The sequence below is a fragment of the Apium graveolens genome, chromosome 1 (genome assembly GCF_009905375.1).
Source record: "Apium graveolens cultivar Ventura chromosome 1, ASM990537v1, whole genome shotgun sequence".
In the NCBI taxonomy this organism is placed as follows: domain Eukaryota; kingdom Viridiplantae; phylum Streptophyta; class Magnoliopsida; order Apiales; family Apiaceae; genus Apium; species Apium graveolens.
The window spans coordinates 189,498,780-189,519,542 of record NC_133647.1 but is presented as its reverse complement, the minus strand read 5'-3'; the positions used below and the strand labels follow the sequence as shown (position 1 = coordinate 189,519,542).

The following is a 20,763-nucleotide window of genomic DNA, read 5'->3' as shown; positions in this document are numbered from 1 at the left end:
TTTGTTATTGAATATTTAACATCTATTTTAAAATTGAATTCATAATTTTTCTAATCTTCTTCTCATTATTATATGTATATGTATAGAAGCCATGTATTTTCTTAAATCGTTAGCATTACTTATTTAATTAGTATGTTGCTCGGATTTATCTCAATCTTGATTTAATCGATTTAATTTTTTGATGTTTCAGGAAGATAGACAATGGGTGATTTTTGTTATTGGTGATATATTCTTCATTTTTGAATCTACTGAATAGAATGGGTAAGTTTTTTTTACATACTTTATATAATTTACAATTTCCATTTTATGCACTCTAAGTGTTTGATATTTTGTTTGATATGGCGGCTGCTTTAGTATACATTGCGACAGACGAAGGCTCCTAACCAAATCAAGGTATACAACTTCAAAGGATGGTTATGATACACACACATGCAATATCTATCTACTAATATTGATATACTCTAATTATATACAATACACACGCATAAATAGGATGGGTGAATCGGTGGAGCTTCCGAGTCGACTCGGTATTTTACCGTTTAGGAACAACGTTTTGTTGCCAGGCGCTATTATTCGTATTCGATGCACTTTTCCTAGCAGGTTTTTATCTTTAATTTTTCGATTTTATATCTTCATTCGATCATCCCGTAGATTATTTCTCTTTTTAATTTGATTTGATTGTAAAGTTATATGCAACTACTCACTTTGTAATATCCGGTAATTATCTTTTATTGCTTATATTCATCATATTATTAGCTAAAAATGCTATAATTCCTGTTAAATTATATGTGTTTTACCATCTGATTCAAATACTTTTTTCACCTTTTAGTTCAACTCTGTGTAGTACTAGGCCTGGGAACTATGTAACCATCATTCGCCTTTCCTTTCGAATTAAACTGTGTTATGTTTAGAATTAATTTAGAGCCTCCCATTGTACCCCTTGGGTTTTTTAGTTTTCTTAAGTTCTGTATATGACAACCTTAAAGGCTATATCAAAATTAACCTCAAACTTAGATTTTTGCACGTAATTGACTGATTTCAAATTTAGGCGTTCTAATCATCTCAATAATAGAGGTAGTTGTATGTTCTCATATTCATTAGTTCTTCATCTGAATCCTAATTTGTAAGTATACTAGATGTAAGACATTATATCGTTGAATATGACCCGATGTCTATGGACAATTTTGTAGGTTGTATATTAGAATATGAACAATTTTTATTTCTAAATAGTCTTATAGAATATAAATATATGAACTCGAGCCAAATATCAGTGAGGTGTGGAAAAGTTATTCTGAATTTGAGCGAGTAGTTACGAATTCAAGCTGAACTTGACCATGGGAGTCTTTCGTAGAAATTCAATTGGGTTTCATCCTTAATGTAGTTCTATATATGTGTGCCGGCAGCAAAGGGGGATGCATTTTGGAAAAAAAATGTAGTTATATATGTTAATTAAGAAAAAATGCTGAAATTTATTAGAAGACGAGCTGCAATGGGTAATCTATATGTGCAAGTATTGTTTGCTGACATTTTATAATAGTCTCAACTTAAATGCATGGTAACCGGAAAATTCTTCTGATATTTTTTTTGTTTTTTTATTCATGTCAAGGCAAATGTAATTACTTTTGACGTTAATTTTGATAAATATGTTTGTGTACTTGATTTAAGTGATTAAGCCACAATCAGCTTCATAAGATATAAGTTTATATCCGAAGTTTGTAGTGATCTGAAATTGTTTGCTAATTCAATATAGTGTGAAATTGGTGGAGTAAGAACTATGGCAGAAGGAAGAAAATGGATTGATAGGGATTTTGCGAGTACGTGATGCTGCTGAGATAACGTTATTAGGTCCTGTGTTATCTTCAGGTGATCACAACTTTTTTAATGTACAAAGAGGTAAGAAAAAAATTATTAATAAACTTCTAACGCTGATACAGGGCTAGGGCCTGACATGAGAATGGGAGAGCGAAATCCAAAAAGTCAAATTGGTGTGTCTGATGCTCACAAGATTGATGGTAAAAATCAACAGGAAGTTATTCAATGGCATACTAGGTATAAAATCCTTTCAAGATTAACCGTGAGCGTAATTTACGGCCTGTTTTCAGTAATATTATTTCTTCATTAGCCAGATCATGAATCTGGACCTAAATTGATTTTCTCAGTGTTATCATATTATGTTCCTTCATTTCTATGTTGCATTATCTGCTTGCATTGAATGGACAATTTTTGCTTTCATAACACATAAGGGAGTTGCAGCTCGAGCTTTACATCTCTCCAGAGGGGTGGAGAAACCAAGTGGAAGGGTCACATACATTGTTGTTCTTGAAGGATTGTGTAAATTTAATGTTCAGGAACTTAGTACATGGGGGACTTATTATATGATACGAATTACTTCTCTTGATAAGACAAATCCTGGTAAATTTTAGGTTATGTTCTTTATATGTCAATCAAATTTTATTCTTTTTTAAGTTATATACATCTTAAGTAACCAAATATTTTTGTGGTTAAATATTTTTTTTGATTGTTGATATATTTCCAAGTGTAGGGGAGGTTGAGGTGAGAACTGGATTCTAGAACTCTTCAATTTATTTTTGTAAAAGTTTAGAATCAAATCAATGTTCATTTATTAACTGTTTTTAGGACTCCAAATGTTTTCACATGTGTTTCTATGAAAAATGAAAATAAAAGAACTAAATTATATGATATTTATACCCTCTCACACTTACTGGCTACATGGTGGTAAATTACTAAATATGATTAGTTGTCTATACGGGCTTAAGTGACATTGCCGTTTATATAATTTGAGACTTGATTAGTTTCTACAAATGGAAATTTCATTCTATTTAATCTTTTAAGAAAAAAACGATTGAAAATACTAAAATTTTGAGGCAATTTAGTTCGACGGTATTTGTTGATCTAAAGCCAGTGTTAGCATTTACATTGACACTCACATCCTGGAGCTGGAGGCTATTATTTGACTTTAGTTTAACTATCTTTTAGAAATGCTAACACATAACATTCTTGAGTATAAATGTATATGTGCTCTCGCACATAACATTCTTGAGTATTGAGTTAGTAGTCTGATGTTCATTATTGCAAAATAGTTTATTGTTTCCTTGGTGTTTAATTTTGATTATCGGGTTCATAGCTTTAGTATGACCAGCGCAAACATCTTCCTTTCTTCCAGGCCAAAGTTACATTTTATTAATGTTACAGAGAGTATGTAATTTTTTTAAGTTATACGATAGTTACACAGAGTATGATTTTTTTAATCAATAGTTATAGAGAGTATGGTTTGAAAATTTGCTTACAGGTGATGGGTGAAATTTTTTTATGCAAGGAGATGGATTTCTGAATCAAGAGACAAGGTAATTGATAAAATTTACTTAGGTTCACTGTTGGTTCCTTTCCAACATGGGGGCCGGTCTACAACAAACGTTTGTTGTAGACCGGTTCACAACAAACACAATTGTAACCGTTGGATGGGGAAATAGAAGGCTGAGATCACAGCGGACCGCTGAAATTTTCCGCGGTCCAGAGAAATTACTAAAATATCCCTAGCCACGGGCCGCGGAAAATTTCCGCGGTTGGTGTCATTTTTTTTTGCCTAATCCCTAGCAAACACAGACTCTTCACAATATACAAACACAAACACAGCCGCACAGCAGCCGCAGAAAATTCCAGCAGAAGCAGCAGAAGCAAGAACCAACAATCCAAAAGCTTAAATCATTCACCTTTTTCGTCATTAAGGTATATATTCGATTCTTTTTTGTTATTTACAGTTTTATTGATATAAATTTATGTATTTTTCTTGTTTTATATCTGATTTTATTTATGTAATTCAAATTTTTAGGGTTAATTTATGTATGAATCTTTGTAATGAATTAACATATTAATCGTAATATGATTAAATTCGAATTTTTAGAATTTCCAGGGTTCATAATTTGGAATTGATTTAATTCGATTTTTAGGATAAATTAGTGTTAATTTAGAATTAATTAGTGTTATTTTCGTATATTTTAATTCATTTTTTAGGATTTAATGATAAAATTAGTGTAAAAATTCGAATTGAATTAGTGGAAAATTCGAATAAAATTAGTGTAAAAATTCGTTTCATTAGATTTCATTTATTTAAAATTTGTTTAATTAAATTTTAATTTCGAATAATTTTCAGGATAAATTAGTGGTAAAATAAAAAATAACTAGTGATAATTTCGAATTAATTTAGTGTATAAATCGAATTAATGAAAAAATTAGTGTGAAATTCGAATGAATTAGTATTAATTTTGAATTATTTAATGTAAAAATAGAATTTAATGATAAAATTGGTGTTACATTCGAATTATATTAAGAATTTATAATTATGAAATTAGGGTTAATTTAGGGGTTAAATTTTGGTGCTTAATTTTTGGGGATGTAATTAATTTTTGGGATGAATAATTACGAATTGCGAATATAGTGGTTAATGTATTATGTACTTGGTGTTTATATATGTGGTGATTGTTTTTATTGTGTACGTTGTGGTGTTTTTATTGTGGTGATTGATGAATTTTGTTGGCAATATTTTCAGGTATGGATAATTTTGATGATTTCGGGAATATGTTGCCGGGTCTTAACGCACATAATATTATTTGGGACAATCGGTATCACGTCAGTGAGGATGTTTGGGATGGTGCAGGGAGAGATGAGTTGCAGAGCTATTCGGGGAACAAGTCATTGCACTTGTGGAAGTTAAGGAGACCACAGCGGAAATTGCTACACATGCTTGGATTTGGGATTTTTGCAGACCCTGCTGTTGTCTTGGCTACTGACACTCGGTTGATATCTGCTTTGGTGGAGCGTTGGAGACCTGAGACCAACACTTTTTTCACGAGGCAGGGCGAGATGACTGTTACATTGGAGGATGTGGGGTTTATTTTAGGGGTGCCAGTTCAGGGGGATGCGCTGACTTGTGGGGTGATAGAGAACAAGGCGGCGTATTTTGCTAATAATTGGTTTGAGCCTTTGACCGAGGAGGAGGTGAAGGAGGCTTTGTATCGGAATAACATCAAGCTGGGGTGGTTGTTTGAGAGATATGGTGCACAGAAGCCTGAGAAGAACAATATGAGGGCCACGGTTGTACATACCAAGGCATATCTGCTATTCATTATGGGTTGTATCCTCTTCCCCAGCATCAACCGCTCTTTTGTTCATGTTCGGTATATGCACCCGTTGATTAATATGCGGGAGATTCCTTATTATGCTTGAGGTGCAGCTGTGTTAGCTCATATATACCGGGGTTTGGAGATTGCTACAAGGAAGGGCAGCAAGAGCATTGCTTGTTGTGTCTGGGTGTTACAGGTTTGGTCTTATGAGAGATTTCCTCGTATTGGCGTGCCTTTACGATCTCCCGATCAGGAGGATTATCCGGTTGCTGAGGGATGGGCCTATGCTAGTGATACTCATGTCGGGGTTTCGAAGAAGCGCAGGATGTCAGGCCCTCACCACAGCTTACCGTTCTATAGGGGTGAGTTTGATGGTGTTGCTGGTGATGAGGTGGTCTGGAGGCCTTATGCTAGGTTCGAGGATGTTATGGACAGCGAGATGATACAGGCACAGTTAGCTGGGTGCGGTCGAGTTCCCCTTGTATGTTACGACGTGGTCGAGTGGCAGCATCCGGACAGGGTGTCGAGACAGTTTGGTTCTAGTCCCCAGATTCCACGGGCACCGGTGAACATGGTTGGTTACAGGGGGGCTAAGGATGCCACGTTTGCAGGGGAGGATTGGCTGGTGCGGTGGTTTATTGATATTGGCAAATGGGCCAGGTTCTGTTCAGATTTGGATGGCCTTGTTGATGACTCGGTAGACATAGCTTCGAAGGCTGATTACATGGCGTGGTATGCTGATATATCTCGTATGCGCATAGGGAAGCCCGATCCACAGCCTCAGCAGCAGTACAAGACGAGGGAGTTGTATGATAGCCTCAAGGGCTATGAAGTTGTAAGTGTTTTACAAATATGCATATTTCACATTACACCCCCACACACTATAAAATTTGCATTCACACGTATTTCATCTTGATGATATGATATCCTTGTGGAATTAATGAAAAAATGTTTGCTTGTTTTTGTTTGTAGATGGTTGCCGGGCTTAATATGTTGAAGCAGCTGGATGCTAGGGTTCCTCTTGAGTTTGTGGAGGAGTTTGGGAGGATTTCTGCTACCTTCCTCACACCATTCTCTCGGTTGATGAAGAAGATCAAAGGACCCGCCTACAGACCTCCCACATTTCAGAACATAAAATCAGATTTCATTGCACCTTTGGCTGACGACTTTGACATTCCAGCCATTCCTGCCCAGGATGTCGTTGACATGACACAGCCATCCCAGCATGTGTCTCAGCCACCCCAGGCTATTGCCTCATCTAGTAGGCCCGCGAAGCTTGCATCCCGTAGGATGAAAGAGGAGAAGTGGAGTATCACTAAGAGTCTCAGCATGACAAAGAAGAATGCTATATATTCAGATTGGGGATGGGGCTTTGGGATGGCGCCGAGGAATCCCGGTGGTCTTAGTGTTCAGGACTATCACGTCCATGCATCAGCTATGCAGAGTCTGGCTCCAGGAACATGGGTTGATGACAGGATCATATACACTTATATGGTATTGTTCGTTGTCTAATATATTTTAGTTTTGCATTTATTTTACTTGTTGCATTAATTTTACTTGTTGCATTTATTTTACTTGTTGCATTCATATATACTTGCAGGGATTGCTAAGGACTCGGGAGGAGGAGATTCACACTGGAGGTATATGGGAGAGGAAACCCATCTATTATTTCATGGATCCCTACTTCATGGTTCTTAGGAAATGACATGTGAAGAAAATCAGAAAAGCATCGAGGGTCGGTGGAGATACATTGCAGAGGGCATGGAATAAAGCATTACGTAGCTTTACCGGGTTTTCCAGTGCTACTGTTGGTCCTTCCGTTCTCGAGGCGGACTACATATTCATCCCATGTTGTGTCGGAGATGTGCATTGGGTTTTGTTCATGTTCGGTACTAGACGATTTGAAGGTCTTATCATAGATTCAATGAATGACGAGCCGGATTATCGTGAGGATATACGAGTGGTGGTATGTTCCTCTACTATTACTGTCTTCTATATAGTCCTTACCAATTGTATATTATATTCATTCTCGGATCATAATTTCATTGCAGTCATGGTTGTTGCCGAGGCTATTGCATATGGTACACCCAGTCGAGGGGCTTGACCCTACTTCAGTCGAGGTCCTAGCTCTACCGTCCAGGCCAAAGCAACGAAACTCTAATGATTGTGGTGTTTATGTGATGAAGTACATGGACTACTTCACACAAGGATATGACTTAGCTGAGGTACCAAATTGGTCGCAGGAGGAGGTGGATACCTTTAGGTATCGGATAGCCAGGGAGCTTCAGTTAGGGAAGGCAAGGGGGATTCCCGGGATTCGTATGCGTAGGCGTCACGAGGCTTCGTAGTTGAATTTCATAGTGTTTTAGTTTGTCGGATTATGTAGTTGGATTGCATTTCATTTTAGGTTGTCGGATTATTTAGTTGGATTTCATTTGATTTTAGGTTGTTGAATTATGTAGTTGGATTTCATTTTATGTTGTCGGGTTTTATTTGGTTTATTTGGTTTGTTTGGTTTGACGTTGTTTAATTTTGTTGGATTTTTGTTATTTTTGAGCATTTTGGGTTGTTGTGGATTTTGGTGGAATTTGGTAGATTTTGGTGGAATTTGGTGGATTTTAGTGTTGTAGGTGTTGGGATTTTGGTGGAATTTGGTTGTGGATTTGGTTGTGAATTTGGTTGTGAATTTCCTGGCTGCTCTGTTTTCAATCTGCAAAAAAACAATTTAATGGCCCCAACCGCGGAAAATTTCCGCGGTCCGTCTACAGCCCAACCGCAGAAAATTTCCGCGGTCCATCAGTTTTGTTTTTTGCACCTGAAAACAGAGCAAAAGACAGGGGAAACATAGTATGTGCAAATTAATCTTCTGTTGAAATTGCTTAATTTTTGGAAGTTAGTCCTAAACTAACTTTCACTAATCCAAACTACTCTCAAAAGTCTTAAAATATGGTAATGAGTGATTTTCAAAAAAAATTTATTTTTTTTCATTTTTTACGATAAATTGAAAATTCCTTAAAAAAGTCAACGAAAGTCAACGCTTGTCCAAATATTGAAAAAAACTTTTCAATACATTTCATAACAATTTGTAATGTATAGTTCGACTTGTAAACTTTACTTTTCAATCTCAAATTTTTAGGTACACTTTCAATCTCAAATTTCATACTTTAATTCATAGAAGATTCATATAAATTCATATAAAAATTAAATGAAAATACATAGATTCGAATGAAAATTAGATGATCAATACAATCCACTAAATTTTATGAAATATATTGGTCCTAACCAAAAATACCTAGTATATTAGAAAGACCACCGGATAACCGGTGTTGAGCAACTCCTTGCGTAGTATCCACGAAGCATGCAATATGGTAGAGAACAAGTACACAACCATCACGGATATGGCCTTCCATAAGTTTCCAAGGGTAAGGGTTGGAGTCGTTCCAAATGGTAACCGGAATCATATTCGAGCCATCGTAGAGACGAAATCTTGCAAAACATGTCCCGCGTTCCCTCTCCGTCCCTCCCGTTAGGTGTGAAACCCAACCCTTCACATATTCGATGCGTATTTGGTCCATATTACAACCCTCACGAGGCCTCAAGTTTACAATATCAGCAATCCGATCACATTTAACAAGCTTACCGCCATTCCATCCGGATTTTTTCCATTTTCCATCGGGCGTGTTGTTGCCCAAATTCAAGATCGGAAGGAAGTACGGATCCGGATGAGAGTTCACCAATCTCCACGGTTCAGTACCCTCCATCCAATTGCATGCCTCGATCCAATTTTTGGCCCTATAAGCCTCCTCATCGGGTGGGTACAAGTCCGTTTCCTCTTCCTCCACATGGGGCGGCTCGTCATTGTCCACAAGGGGCATCAACTCGGCACATGCATCTTCCATCTCACTAAAGGTTGGTGAGACCACATCTTCCTCGTCATTATCCTCATACCACGAGTCGCTTGGTAGGGAGTCCGAGAATGTGTTGCTAACGTGGGAAACCGAATCACAACTATGATCGGAGTTGTTCTCACCACTATACTCGCTAGTCATGTTACCTATCACAATAAAACACAATTATATGACAATAATTGGCAATTATATGACAATAAAACATAACAAAAAAGAAAGCAATGTTAAACACTTAAAATTGAAATCCATTTAAAGATTACAACATTCGGTTACAAAATGGTACACCACTAATTATATTGCGATTCTTGAACATTTTTAAGATCTTCTAGTCTACTAGCACACTTCCTTTTATCATGGCCTTCCATTTGACAATAAGTGCACCTTCTTGGCGGCTTCTCCTTTTTACCAATCGATTCTATTGGACTTTGAAACGAACGTCCTTCTTCCTCCCTTTAGTTTGGGACATAATAGGGTCAAGAATTGTTTCTTCATGAGCACCTGCATTTGGAGCTTGCGAATTGCTTTCGTAAGATTTAATTCCATCAACGCTCATTTTTTCGAGAATTGGTATTTCTCGATTCATCACTCCAACGGCATAATCATACCGTTCCTTGGATGCAATGCTACTTTGACAAAAACTCATGGTTAACATTGTCATGCTATTAAATCGATCGGTTGAGGTCATCTCATGACTTTGTCCAACATCCAAATTGTAAGGCAACACACCATCAACTCTATTGGCATGCATTGTCCACCTCCGGTTTATGTAATACGGGGGAATTTCCGAAACCCGTTTCTTAGTGAAGACCGCCAATAGGTGTCTACAAGGTAGCCCCGAATGTTCAAGCATTCTACACGTACACATTCCCAAAGAGCTTGCTTTCTCGAATGCCACAAAATAAACATTTCTTCTCGTAGGCTCGGACATGGGCCTATAACAACTATAGTACGTATAAACATCCCCCATTCTCTCCCCTTCTTCACTAGCTCGTCGGTCTTTTTCAACAAAGTATTTTGAAGACTCGACCAATTCATCTTGAAATCTTCTAAACATTTCCTTAGTGTAGATACAAGAAGCATGATACTCCAATGTGGTATGCAATTTCATGGGACGTTTTAGATTAATGGTGACATAATCTTCTTCCTTCTCCCTCATGAATTGCCTTGCCAATGCTTTTTGGGCATTTTCAATGAATTCCTTCAAACCCGTTGCCGAACTCACATACTTATCAAAGAAAGAATTCATCCCCTCACTCCTCGATGTACTATTTTGAAACGCCGAAAATTTGTTTCTAGTATATGCAGGAATCCACTTGTGCTTCAACTCATATAACCCCTTTAACCATTTATGATCTTGCAAGTGATACTTTTCCACAAACGACGCCCATCTAGCTTCAAAAACACATTCGGTGAGAGATTTATAAATGCAATTGTTGAAGTCCGTCTTGAATTCCGGAAAAGCCGAATAATAATGAGCTAATTTCTCCGGCAATTTTTGACTAATGTGCCAAGAACACAATAAATGGGTAGTATTCGGGAGTACAACCGCAATAGCGCTTGCCATGGCTTGATCTTGATCCGTGATTATAGTCAATGGAGGATTATTCCCCACACCTTCAAGCCAAGTACGAAGAATCCACTCAAAAGTCGACGCGTGTTCATCCCGCATCAATGCAAACCCGAAAATTACCGATTGATAATGATGATTGACTCCGGTAAATGGGACAAATGGCATTGCATACCTATTTGTCCGATAAGTGGTATCAAAAGCCATAACATCGCCAAAATTTTGGTAAGCCATTATACATCTCGGATCAATCCATACTAGACACTTCAAGCGATTCTCTACATCGACTTCAGTCCTAATAAAATATTTAGAACCACTTTCTTCATTCAACCTATGCAACAAGTCCAACCCCGCTTGGGCGTCACTAATCTCAAACCTTTTCATCCTCTCGTCTCTTAACACATTCCTAACATGTTGAACATTGAAACCAACTTTGTCATTACCTCCATGAATGTTACCAATCACATTCATCACTTGACAATTACGAACCCCCGAACCATAAAGCGTTTTTATCAAACTACGGGTCACGGTGTTGACATGTCTTTCTCGTTGTACCAAATTCATCTTACTAGGGGAAACAAGACCGTGGTTGTGTACCAATTCAAGGCTAGTTACCTCCCAGTGATGTTTTTTCTTTTGATAATTGACATACATCCTCACCTTGCACTCGCTTTTAGGAAGAACCTCTCTACGCCGTTTATTTTGACTACTCTCGGCGACGACACTTTTTCCATAAAGCCTACAAATATATAAACGACCATATATCTCGTTGTCTTTATTACGATGGCTAGCTTGAATTTTAATCGCAAATCCATTTCGTAAAGCATAAGCCCTAAAAAAATGACCGGCCTCATCCACACTTTGAAAAATTTGATTCAAATATGGAACTCCCCCCATCAACATTTTCATACAAATTTGCATCCTCTACATTATCAATTTCATCCTCACCCTCAACATTATCACTATCATTTTCGACCTCATTTTCAACCTCATTTCCATCACTTTCATCTTCAACATCAACCAAATCGTCATCTAAATTAATAAATTGCTCATTTCTATCTACAAAATCATCATCTTCAACATATACAGGGGTTTTAGGTTCTTCACTACTATTTAAACTATCAAGATGTAAACTACAATCAATAGCCTCTTTTTTTTCATTTTGACGTTTATGACGAAACATGCGAGCAAATAATTTATCCGCCATGAAAATGAGAAATTTAAGACAAGAAATATACCTTGAATTGACAAAACAACTTGAAGTTCTTGATGAAAATGCCCCAAAATCGCCTAAAATGTAAACTTGGAGAGAGTAGAATTTTTCTACAAAATTTTGGTGTTTTTGTGGTGAAATGAGATGCTGTTGGGGTGCTGGGGATAAGGGGATAGCACCCAACCGCGGAAATTTTCCGCGGTCCGTCCAGACCAACCGCTGAAACTTTCCGCGGTCCGGGTACCATCTCACCCGTTAATCCCCCATCCAACGGCCCTTAAACTGTTTGTTAACAACCTAATAATAGCAAACAGTTGCTCCAGATTGGTCCCCTTCCAACATATGACTTTTGCATTTTTTGAACTGTTTATAAGCTTTTTGCATTTGACGATGTTTCCCAAAAAAAAATTGGACCAAACGCCAATATCCTATCCTTTGTAAAAACTAAAGAACAATAATATTGCTTAAGGTATGACTATCCCAAAATCTCTATCTGAAATTCAATTAAAAGATGCTCATGTTTTAGAAGGGATGGTAGCGGGACTGCTGAAGATCTCAGAGGGTGCGACTGTGTACATCCGTTGACCACATGTAATAACAGTAGCCAACCTACTATTTTGCTATAATATAATAAATGGGATGGTCAAGGTTGACGCACTAGAAATTTTATTTAATATTCTAAAATTAAGAATGTTTAGAAAATTAATAAGGACCAACTATATTGTAATGATAAATGTCTAAGTTATTATTTTAGTCAGGCTGCTACTTTGGTAGGTCTTGATAGTAGTGAAGCTATTTTCATAGTTGGGTATGAATGATAACAACGAAGAACTGTTGAGTTATTATAAATAATAATGTAAAGCTTAATGTTGGAGATGCTAAACTAATTTGTATCAAAACTAGGCTCGATCATGTTTACGATAAGGTTTAAGATCTAAGATGACATATACTAGAATCATATATCAATTTAGTTTTATTATTAAAGCACTTTTTACAAATAGAGATGTAATGTATAAATATTTTAATTTGATAGGAGATTTGTAGGTGTCATGTATGTTTCTCTTTAGCACCCTCTTATATGATGATAATAGTGCTTTTACTACAAAAAGTGGGAATGCTTTTGGGAAAATAATTTTACATCCCTCTTTTCAGAAAAAAATTCAGCATTTAGCAAGCCCGACAACCAAGATAGTGGCTGCAAGAGAGCTAGATCGCAAGTCTAGGCTTGATTATGCAATGATGACAGGTGGAGATGTTGCGCCACTTGGTTCTCAAGCTGTTATGAAGATATACCAGCTGTTTGATTGGGCAAAGAAGTCTAACAGAGGGTTATTTTCTTTATTATCACTGCATATGCATTTTTTTGCGAGAGGAACAAAATCTATACGAGTGAAGCTCGGAGAAGTGCAGTCAGTGCCTTCCTTTTCCGCACAAGGGATCAGTCAAAAGACATAGTTCTTGAACCGGTGGAAAACCATCCTGGCAATCTTGATTTAGTGGTGTTGATCGCATTGATGAAGTCGTAGAATTTTCTTTCCATGGATAAGAAGAAATAATTAAATGTATCAAACTTTATCTGGAGAAGTACATTGCACAAGCCGGGGGAGAGAAAGCAGGTATTGTTCTCTAATTTGTTTAGAAAATAACAATATAATCTTGAAATTCAGGACTTGAAGCAGCAACAAAAACAAACTGATTGGAATAGAAGTAGCAAAGTTGATGGCCGACGTTCAGGCAAACAAAGGTGGGAAATGTGTGCTTGACCAAATCTCTCTATGACGAAGACTATAAAGTTGTAGAGCATCGGCAGAGAGAAAATGGTAGTGCAAAGTGTATGATAGATGATTCTTTGTTACTTTCAAGTCTTAAGAATAATTGTTGTATATACAGTGATAAGTTAATAAAATAAAGAGGTAGTTTGAGTCATTTATATATTCGAGCAAACATCTCTAGGTTCTAATTATTTTTCAGAACATTTTTATTCTTTTTAGAATAGGGTACCTATGTAAAATCTTAGATAATTGATATTTCTACAATAGTCACGATTCTCTTTGACATCAAACCTATTCACCTTCATTACTGAACCCAGGGAACTGAATTTTGCGCAACGTTATCTCTAAAAGATTTCATTGTATTGTATGTTTCACATTTGGTTTGACTAACATAGATTGTAATTATGTGTTAGCATTATGTATTATCACTTAAATATTTTGTTCATGCATGTGAGACATGTTCGTGCATTTATTGACCGAGCAGATGTAAAGTTAGATATGTATAGCGAATAAAGAAAATACTTGGAAACTTAAATGATCTACATTGATTGTAAATTCATAAACATGATCGCTATTCCGGATGAACCAATAAGAAGGATGAGAAATCTTGAACCTTGACATGGGTTTTGACCCCCCATTATCAAGAGTTAAATGAAGGTTTGTTGTAAGACGAAGAACTGCATTTGCTTTAGGTGGTAAAATATGGTGCTGAAGTTATTGCAAAATTAGATATGAGGAACACATTTTTGTAACCGAGAACATTTTAGTTTTGGCTAAATATGAAGTTTGCAGGAAAAAGTTGGTTTGGCTGTGCAAAGTCGTTCAACACAAATTTAAAAATATGTATTGTTCATTTAACTCTATATGGCATTGAGAAACTTGGCCTCTGGAAGAAATAAGAAATTTTGGTATTGAATATAAACATTTTTTAATTCAAATGTTTAAACGGATGGCATACGTAAATAAAACTTATATTTCAAGTTTCTATTTATAACATTTAGTATAGTAATTGACCATAAACTAAACTACGTTTTTTTATATATTTATCATTCAGCTGAATTCAGTGCAAAGGTAGGCCGTTAGCCAGCCTCTCTTATATAATTATGAGCTAAACTTAATTTTTAATTAAATAATAATATTTTTTGTGTACACGAATAAATATAAATAAAAGTATATCGTTCATTCAATTATATAATTTTTTAAAAAATATATCTAAAAAATATAAATATATATGTATTAATATATTTATTATGGAATCATACTATTTAAAAAAATTAAGTGAAAAGTTTAAGTATTCAATTCGAATTATTTTTTTACAAAAAAATATATAAAATAAAGTTTGTGCATCGCACATGTTTTACACTGATCATTAGTTTCTCAAATATATAAAAACGGAAGCGGGTGCTCGCAGGATAAGCAATGTTAGTCTGCAGCCAATACATACTTAGATTATATCAAATTGTTGTTACTTATTCAGATTCAACATTTTTGCAAGTACCTATACCTGTTAAGCAAGATAAATGAGGTATTATACATGTTATACTACTTAACAAAGTTTATCGATTTTATCGATTTTTAGTAAGGTCTCTTCTTACAATCCTTAAGAACACATATAACCATTAAAAAATCTTAGTACACATTTTGCTTAACGCTCAAAATTTTTTGGAGAAGAAAATCCTTGAATATTTATTCAAGTGTTTTACCAAGTAATAGTTCATGTAGTTTTCTTTTGCATGTCACGATCATGTTTGTTTAGTGCATCTATATGCTTTTTAATTGTTCGTTATTAAGAGGGTGACCATTTCATAATACGGTATTGCGATTCTTTTCATTTATAAGAAAGAATACGGTGCATCTATATATTTTTTGTTATCTGATAATATAATTAGAAGGACGATTTTTTATTTTTGTACGTTTTTAAAATATTGGATGATAAGTGTGCGTAGCGCGGGCCAAAGTCTCTCGTTTTTCTATAATAGGTGTTTAGTTATTTCAATTTGATAAATGATAAATTTTCCTTCTTACTTCTTAATATATAATACGTAAAGGGTCAACCTATTCGATTGCACATCTACTTTTTGTCTACATCTACTTTGTCTTATATACGACAACATTGGTTTGGAAAAATATTGAGTAATGTAAAATTAGATCAAATTGTGTACGATTATAACTAATGATCTATTAAAAAAACTGGAACACCTCTTTAGGGAATACTAATTTACAAAGTTTTCAATGACCTTTTTCCCTTTTTCCATTCTTTTTTTAAATTAAGTATGTTAGCTAAAAACTTTTCTTAGTTGTGTTTTATTAAACTGTTTCTTTTTCAAACAATTCTTTATCTGCAAATTTGTTAAATAACAAGAAGAAATATGTACCATTATCATAGATATAAATATATTTTTTTAAATGTAATTACATGCAATTTAAAATGCTCCCTCATTTCTGCTTATTTTGATTTTTTTTGTTTTGTTTGTTGAACGGACCAAATTTGATCTTAAATAATAATTAACTTTTTTAGGGTTTTTGAAAATTTAGAAAGTCCCAGCACGTAATGGAGAATTAGAGTTCATGTATACTTACGGTAAATTGGTTAAAATAATTTTAATTATTTCTAGATACCTAGCTTATTGTTATAAAAAATTGTGATTATCAAATAATATGTATATTCTCATCATTATAAGAGAGGTTTTAGCCGTTTACCGCCGAATCCAAAAGATTCACATTCTGCGTATTTCGGAAGATGCGATCAACTAAGATATAATATAATCTTCTTTCTTTGTTCTTGGATGATACTATATAAAATCTATGACATGTCATATCAGTCTACTGAAATTCGTGATCAACGTACGAACATGGGAATTGGTGAAGTGCACAGCATTGGCAACAACTGGACTAGTGGATGTAAGGTATCAAATTTTGATAATTTTTATTTATTATCGATAATGCAGTCTCATGTGTGTAAAATAGGAATTTGACTACCGACAAGAAACCATTTCATAAAAATAGCTTAAAATAATAAATGTGTGCTCTTTTACACACAAGACAAACTTTTATTTTAATATGAATTTTGATATATATAATAACTGATGATTTTTGGTTTGGTTGATGAATAATGATTAAAGTCGGTAATTAAAGTTTACTTACAACATGTCATCATCGTTGTGTATAGTGTAAACCGTCACCTTTCTCCCGACATAGATACAAAAAGTTAGAAAGGGCCCAGTTCTGTAAAAACATTTCGAATTCTCTTTTGCACCTCCCCAATATATATATACAGAGTTTTATTTTACTAGAAATATTCTCATAATTAAAATTAGAAATTAAAGTAAATTTTTTAAAATCGCGTCAAAATGTCGAGGTATTGTTAAATGATTTATATAGAATGTTTGAATTTGGATCTCAAAACAATTTCTTTTTATACTGTCAATTAGAAGAGTAAAGATCACACAACTCTTTTGGTTTAGATAGTATGTAGTGGAGGATGAGTACTAGTTTCCTGTACGTAGTGAAGGATGAATAAGGTTACTAGTTGTCTGCCCTCCATGGTCCATCTGATCAGAACTCAAGTTCACTGCTATCCAAACATGCGGACAAGTAATGACCTATTAGTAGTCTTCTTTCTTTGTTCTATGTTAAGTGGCCACACAAGATATTATTAGCTTACAGGTTTATGATGATCTTATCTCAGACATTTAACCGAGAACATAGCAACATGATTTTCGAGAATGCAGTTTCGATGAAGATAATTTGTTAGGGTTTATGTATATCTTGTTTGATTGGATAAACTACTTCTACCTTATCTCAAACAAACCCTACCTGATAAACCTTGTTTGAACTATTCAACACTTATTTTTTACCTGGTTTATATCTTTGAAATAAACTAACAGATTACTCTTAAATGACTTATTCAAATTATTTTCAAACAAAACAGTTTCAATCTTATCTATCTTATCTCCTGATTGAAAATCAAATTTGTTAGAACTTATGCCTATAAATACAACTCGTATATTAAGATTTGAAAAAGAATGTTTACTCGCCTTATTCTTCATCTGAAATATCACTCTTGTTCTCCATTCTTCTTTGAAATATCCAGTCGAGCAAGATTATAGATTGAGTTGTAATTTTCATATTTGTTCTTCGTAACGTCTATTCATATCAACTTGTGTCGGGTGGCAAGGGCTTGATTTCGGAAGAATAGCCAAGGTAGCCAGTGGGCTAGGATATAGCAGGTGTGCTACGTAGTAAGTGTGCTAGGGAAAGGTTTCTCTTAGGTTATCTCTTGTAATCAAGGAAAAGATTGTAAGTTCTTTTATTGAAGTTGATATAATATATTTTCTATGCTGGTTGGCATGAGGACTTTGATGTAGGCCATAGACTAGATGTAGGGGCTGAACCAAGTGAAAACTCTTGGTGTTCTGCATTGTTTAATTTCCTTATTACTGCATTTATTTTTCGGTAATTTATATTCTATAAATTAATTGAGACTTTCTCATTGTACGTCTCATTCGTAAATGGTCTGTCTCAATTATATAAGAGACTTTCCCATTTGTCTAATTAATTAGAATATCGGATATATAGATTGTGTCTTTAAATTTAAAATATGACGTTATGTATATTTATAATTGAGCCTGGGCATACAATCAGTCTTTAAATAAACTAGTCAATAAAGAAATGGTTAAAGGAGGACTCCTGAATCTATGAGCAGGCCGACCATGCCCGAGTGGGACGTAAGAACAATCAGACTTAAATTCCCTGTTTGCATATAAAAACCCAGTACATTAAGTGTTTTAGTCTGATCATTTGTTTTATGAAAAGGGAGCCTATAATCCGTGATGGACTGAGGGAGGGGCGATGATGATCCCCGTATCCCACCCCATAGGGGAAAATAAGCTCCACTGGTTTTAATTCTTTCTTAAAACTAAAATAGTGTAATACGTATATGAGTATATACGATATATCATCACTCTTTTACGAGTAAATAACTTGGTAAGACTCCGTTTGGGAGTACTGTTAAAAACTGTTGTGCTGTGAGAAAAAGTACCGGTGGAAAAAATGTTGTATTTTTTTAATTTATGCATAATTTGAGATATAATATATAAAAGTAATATTTTTGAGAAGGTTTGATGGTGAAACTGATAACTACTTCCTTTAAAACCTGAAAACAGCTTTTTCCAAAAATATGAGGGACATGCTTTTGTTAACAACAGTTTTTAGATCAAAAACGCTTTTCTACACATCAGCTTTTAGAATTTACCAAACATCTTTTTGATAGCTTTTCAGCAAAAAGCTTGTACCTGTCTGTAACAGTAATACCAAACGAAGCCTAACTCTTTTAGGTCATGTCTTGTCGAGAGGGATAAGCCATGTGATCCTATTTAAGCAGTCTAATCTTAAGTCTGTTTGAAAAACTCAATGTTATATTAAAATTTGAAAATTAGTGTAGAATTGTTAGTTATGGAAATAATACCTCCAACCATCACCACCTGTTAGCTAAAATGTCTAGGTGGCACAATTATATACATATTAGCACAATTATATAAATATTAGCTAAAAATATACTACTCTGTTAGCAAAAAAATTAGATATCATCTTTTATGTCAACTTTATGCACTTTGTGCTATATTTTAACCTAGTTTTGCACATCAATACATACTTATATTCATATTATATTTATATTATATATATATTTTAAAAAATTTATTTCATATTTAATATTTTAACTTTATGTTATATTAAGTGTCAAGATATGATTTTCTTATTAACCAAATTATTAATTATTTTAATAAACATTACATATTTATAAAAATCCTAATAAATCTAATGTAATATAATATAATATAATAAAATATAATATAGTATAAGTATAAAATTTTATTATACATCTAAGTATATGTTTTTAACACATATAAGTGTCTTATTATAATTATATAATTATATATTCAATATTTTTTCATTAAATAAATATTTTGTTTTTACTTGTATTTAATTAAATATTTACATTTATTTTAACATGTGAAATTATATATATATAAAATAATTTGAAAATATATATAGCATACTATTTTTGAATATAGCTAATCAATATAGCTAATATCAGTGGAGCAAATTACCTTACAGATTCAACAAAACAAAATTTTAGATGATAATGATTTAGCTAACCATTTTAACTATTATGGTTGCAGATGCTCATTAACATGATAAAATGTATAATACCTAGCTTGATACATAGCTTGAAAAATATTAGAAGTTATCTTTATGATGTTTGCTTGTTTATTCTTAATTAATATTTAAAAGATTAAAAGTAAACATGACCTCCCTCTATCCTCAATAAAATGTTAATAACCAACTCTTCTGAAGCATTAAGGTGATAATAGGAGGCACTAAATAGATCATACACTATGAAGGATGAGGATATAAAGGAAGACATTTTGTTGTCCGACATGGTTAATAAGGTTATTGTAATGGAAATAATAAGTTCCTCGCATACCATGTTAGAAAATTAGGATTTTAGAGCTTAATTTAATTATGTTCTTGATGTTAATCCTAAAATCTAATGATTGGAAATTGTTCAATGATATTTGAACTTAAATTTTCATGTATGGTTTTAAGAATTTTCTTAATGAAATCCATATGAAATGAGAGTTGAAAGTAGCTTGGAAAAGCTTGGAAAATTTGAGAATGTTTGTCCCACATTGAAATAAATAAAGGGGGTTGTGTGCTTTATATGGTATTACCCACATGAGTAGTATACAACTACTAAGGTGTGTGATGGTCCATTGTGTTGTTGTGTGCTTCACGCGCACACACACACACGCGCGCGCGCCCCGCCCCGCCACGCACCGCACCGGACCGGACCGGGTCGGGTCGAAGGGCGATTTGGGCGAATGTCTCGGCGTCTCGCGTACGCGAGGCGACCTGGGCGAGGATTTTATTTATTTGAGAAGCAAATAATCTGATCTGTAACAAGTTCTGATATTAGAATCAGAACTTAAGAACTGATGAATAAAATTAGAACTTAACAAGTTCTGATATCAGAATCAGAACTTAAGTACTGATGAGTTAAATCAGAACTTAACTTAAGTTTTGATAATAATGTGGGTGTTAATGTGAAAAGCTGTTACAAATAATTTAAATTCAAAAGCTGATCAGTTTTGATTTTTTC

The 20,763-nt window shown here is 34.4% G+C and overlaps 1 protein-coding gene across 3 annotated transcripts; it reads left to right on the top strand.

The window, feature by feature from the left end:
• Nucleotides 1-326: 326 nt before the first annotated feature.
• LOC141673865 (uncharacterized) lies at nucleotides 327-7,700 on the top strand. 3 transcript variants are annotated; one of them, XM_074480603.1, is made up of 9 exons: nucleotides 327-393; nucleotides 493-600; nucleotides 1,751-1,845; nucleotides 1,935-2,049; nucleotides 3,311-3,747; nucleotides 4,568-5,976; nucleotides 6,114-6,635; nucleotides 6,742-7,107; nucleotides 7,193-7,700. In XM_074480603.1, the coding sequence occupies exons 6-8, from the start codon at nucleotides 5,467-5,469 to the stop codon at nucleotides 6,844-6,846; spliced, it is 1,137 nt and encodes a 378-aa protein (XP_074336704.1). In that variant the 5' UTR covers nucleotides 327-393; nucleotides 493-600; nucleotides 1,751-1,845; nucleotides 1,935-2,049; nucleotides 3,311-3,747; nucleotides 4,568-5,466; the 3' UTR covers nucleotides 6,847-7,107; nucleotides 7,193-7,700. The 3 variants fall into 3 exon arrangements, with proteins under 3 accessions (XP_074336704.1, XP_074336707.1, XP_074336697.1); XM_074480606.1 differs by lacking the exon at nucleotides 327-393 and having other exon boundaries at nucleotides 401-600; nucleotides 4,676-5,976; XM_074480596.1 differs by lacking the exon at nucleotides 327-393 and having other exon boundaries at nucleotides 401-600.
• Nucleotides 7,701-20,763: the final 13,063 nt, after the last annotated feature.

What these genes read in the sequence shown, in the direction of transcription:
- LOC141673865 (XM_074480603.1), top strand. Translation starts at nt 5,467, where the DNA reads ATGTCAGGCCCTCACCACAGCTTACCGTTCTATAGGGGTGAGTTTGAT. An exon ending in GCCTCAAGGGCTATGAAGTT is followed by an intron (nt 5,977 to 6,113) that starts GTAAGTGTTTTA and finishes TTTTGTTTGTAG; the next exon opens with ATGGTTGCCGGGCTTAATAT. An exon ending in GGATCATATACACTTATATG is followed by an intron (nt 6,636 to 6,741) that starts GTATTGTTCGTT and finishes ATATACTTGCAG; the next exon opens with GGATTGCTAAGGACTCGGGA.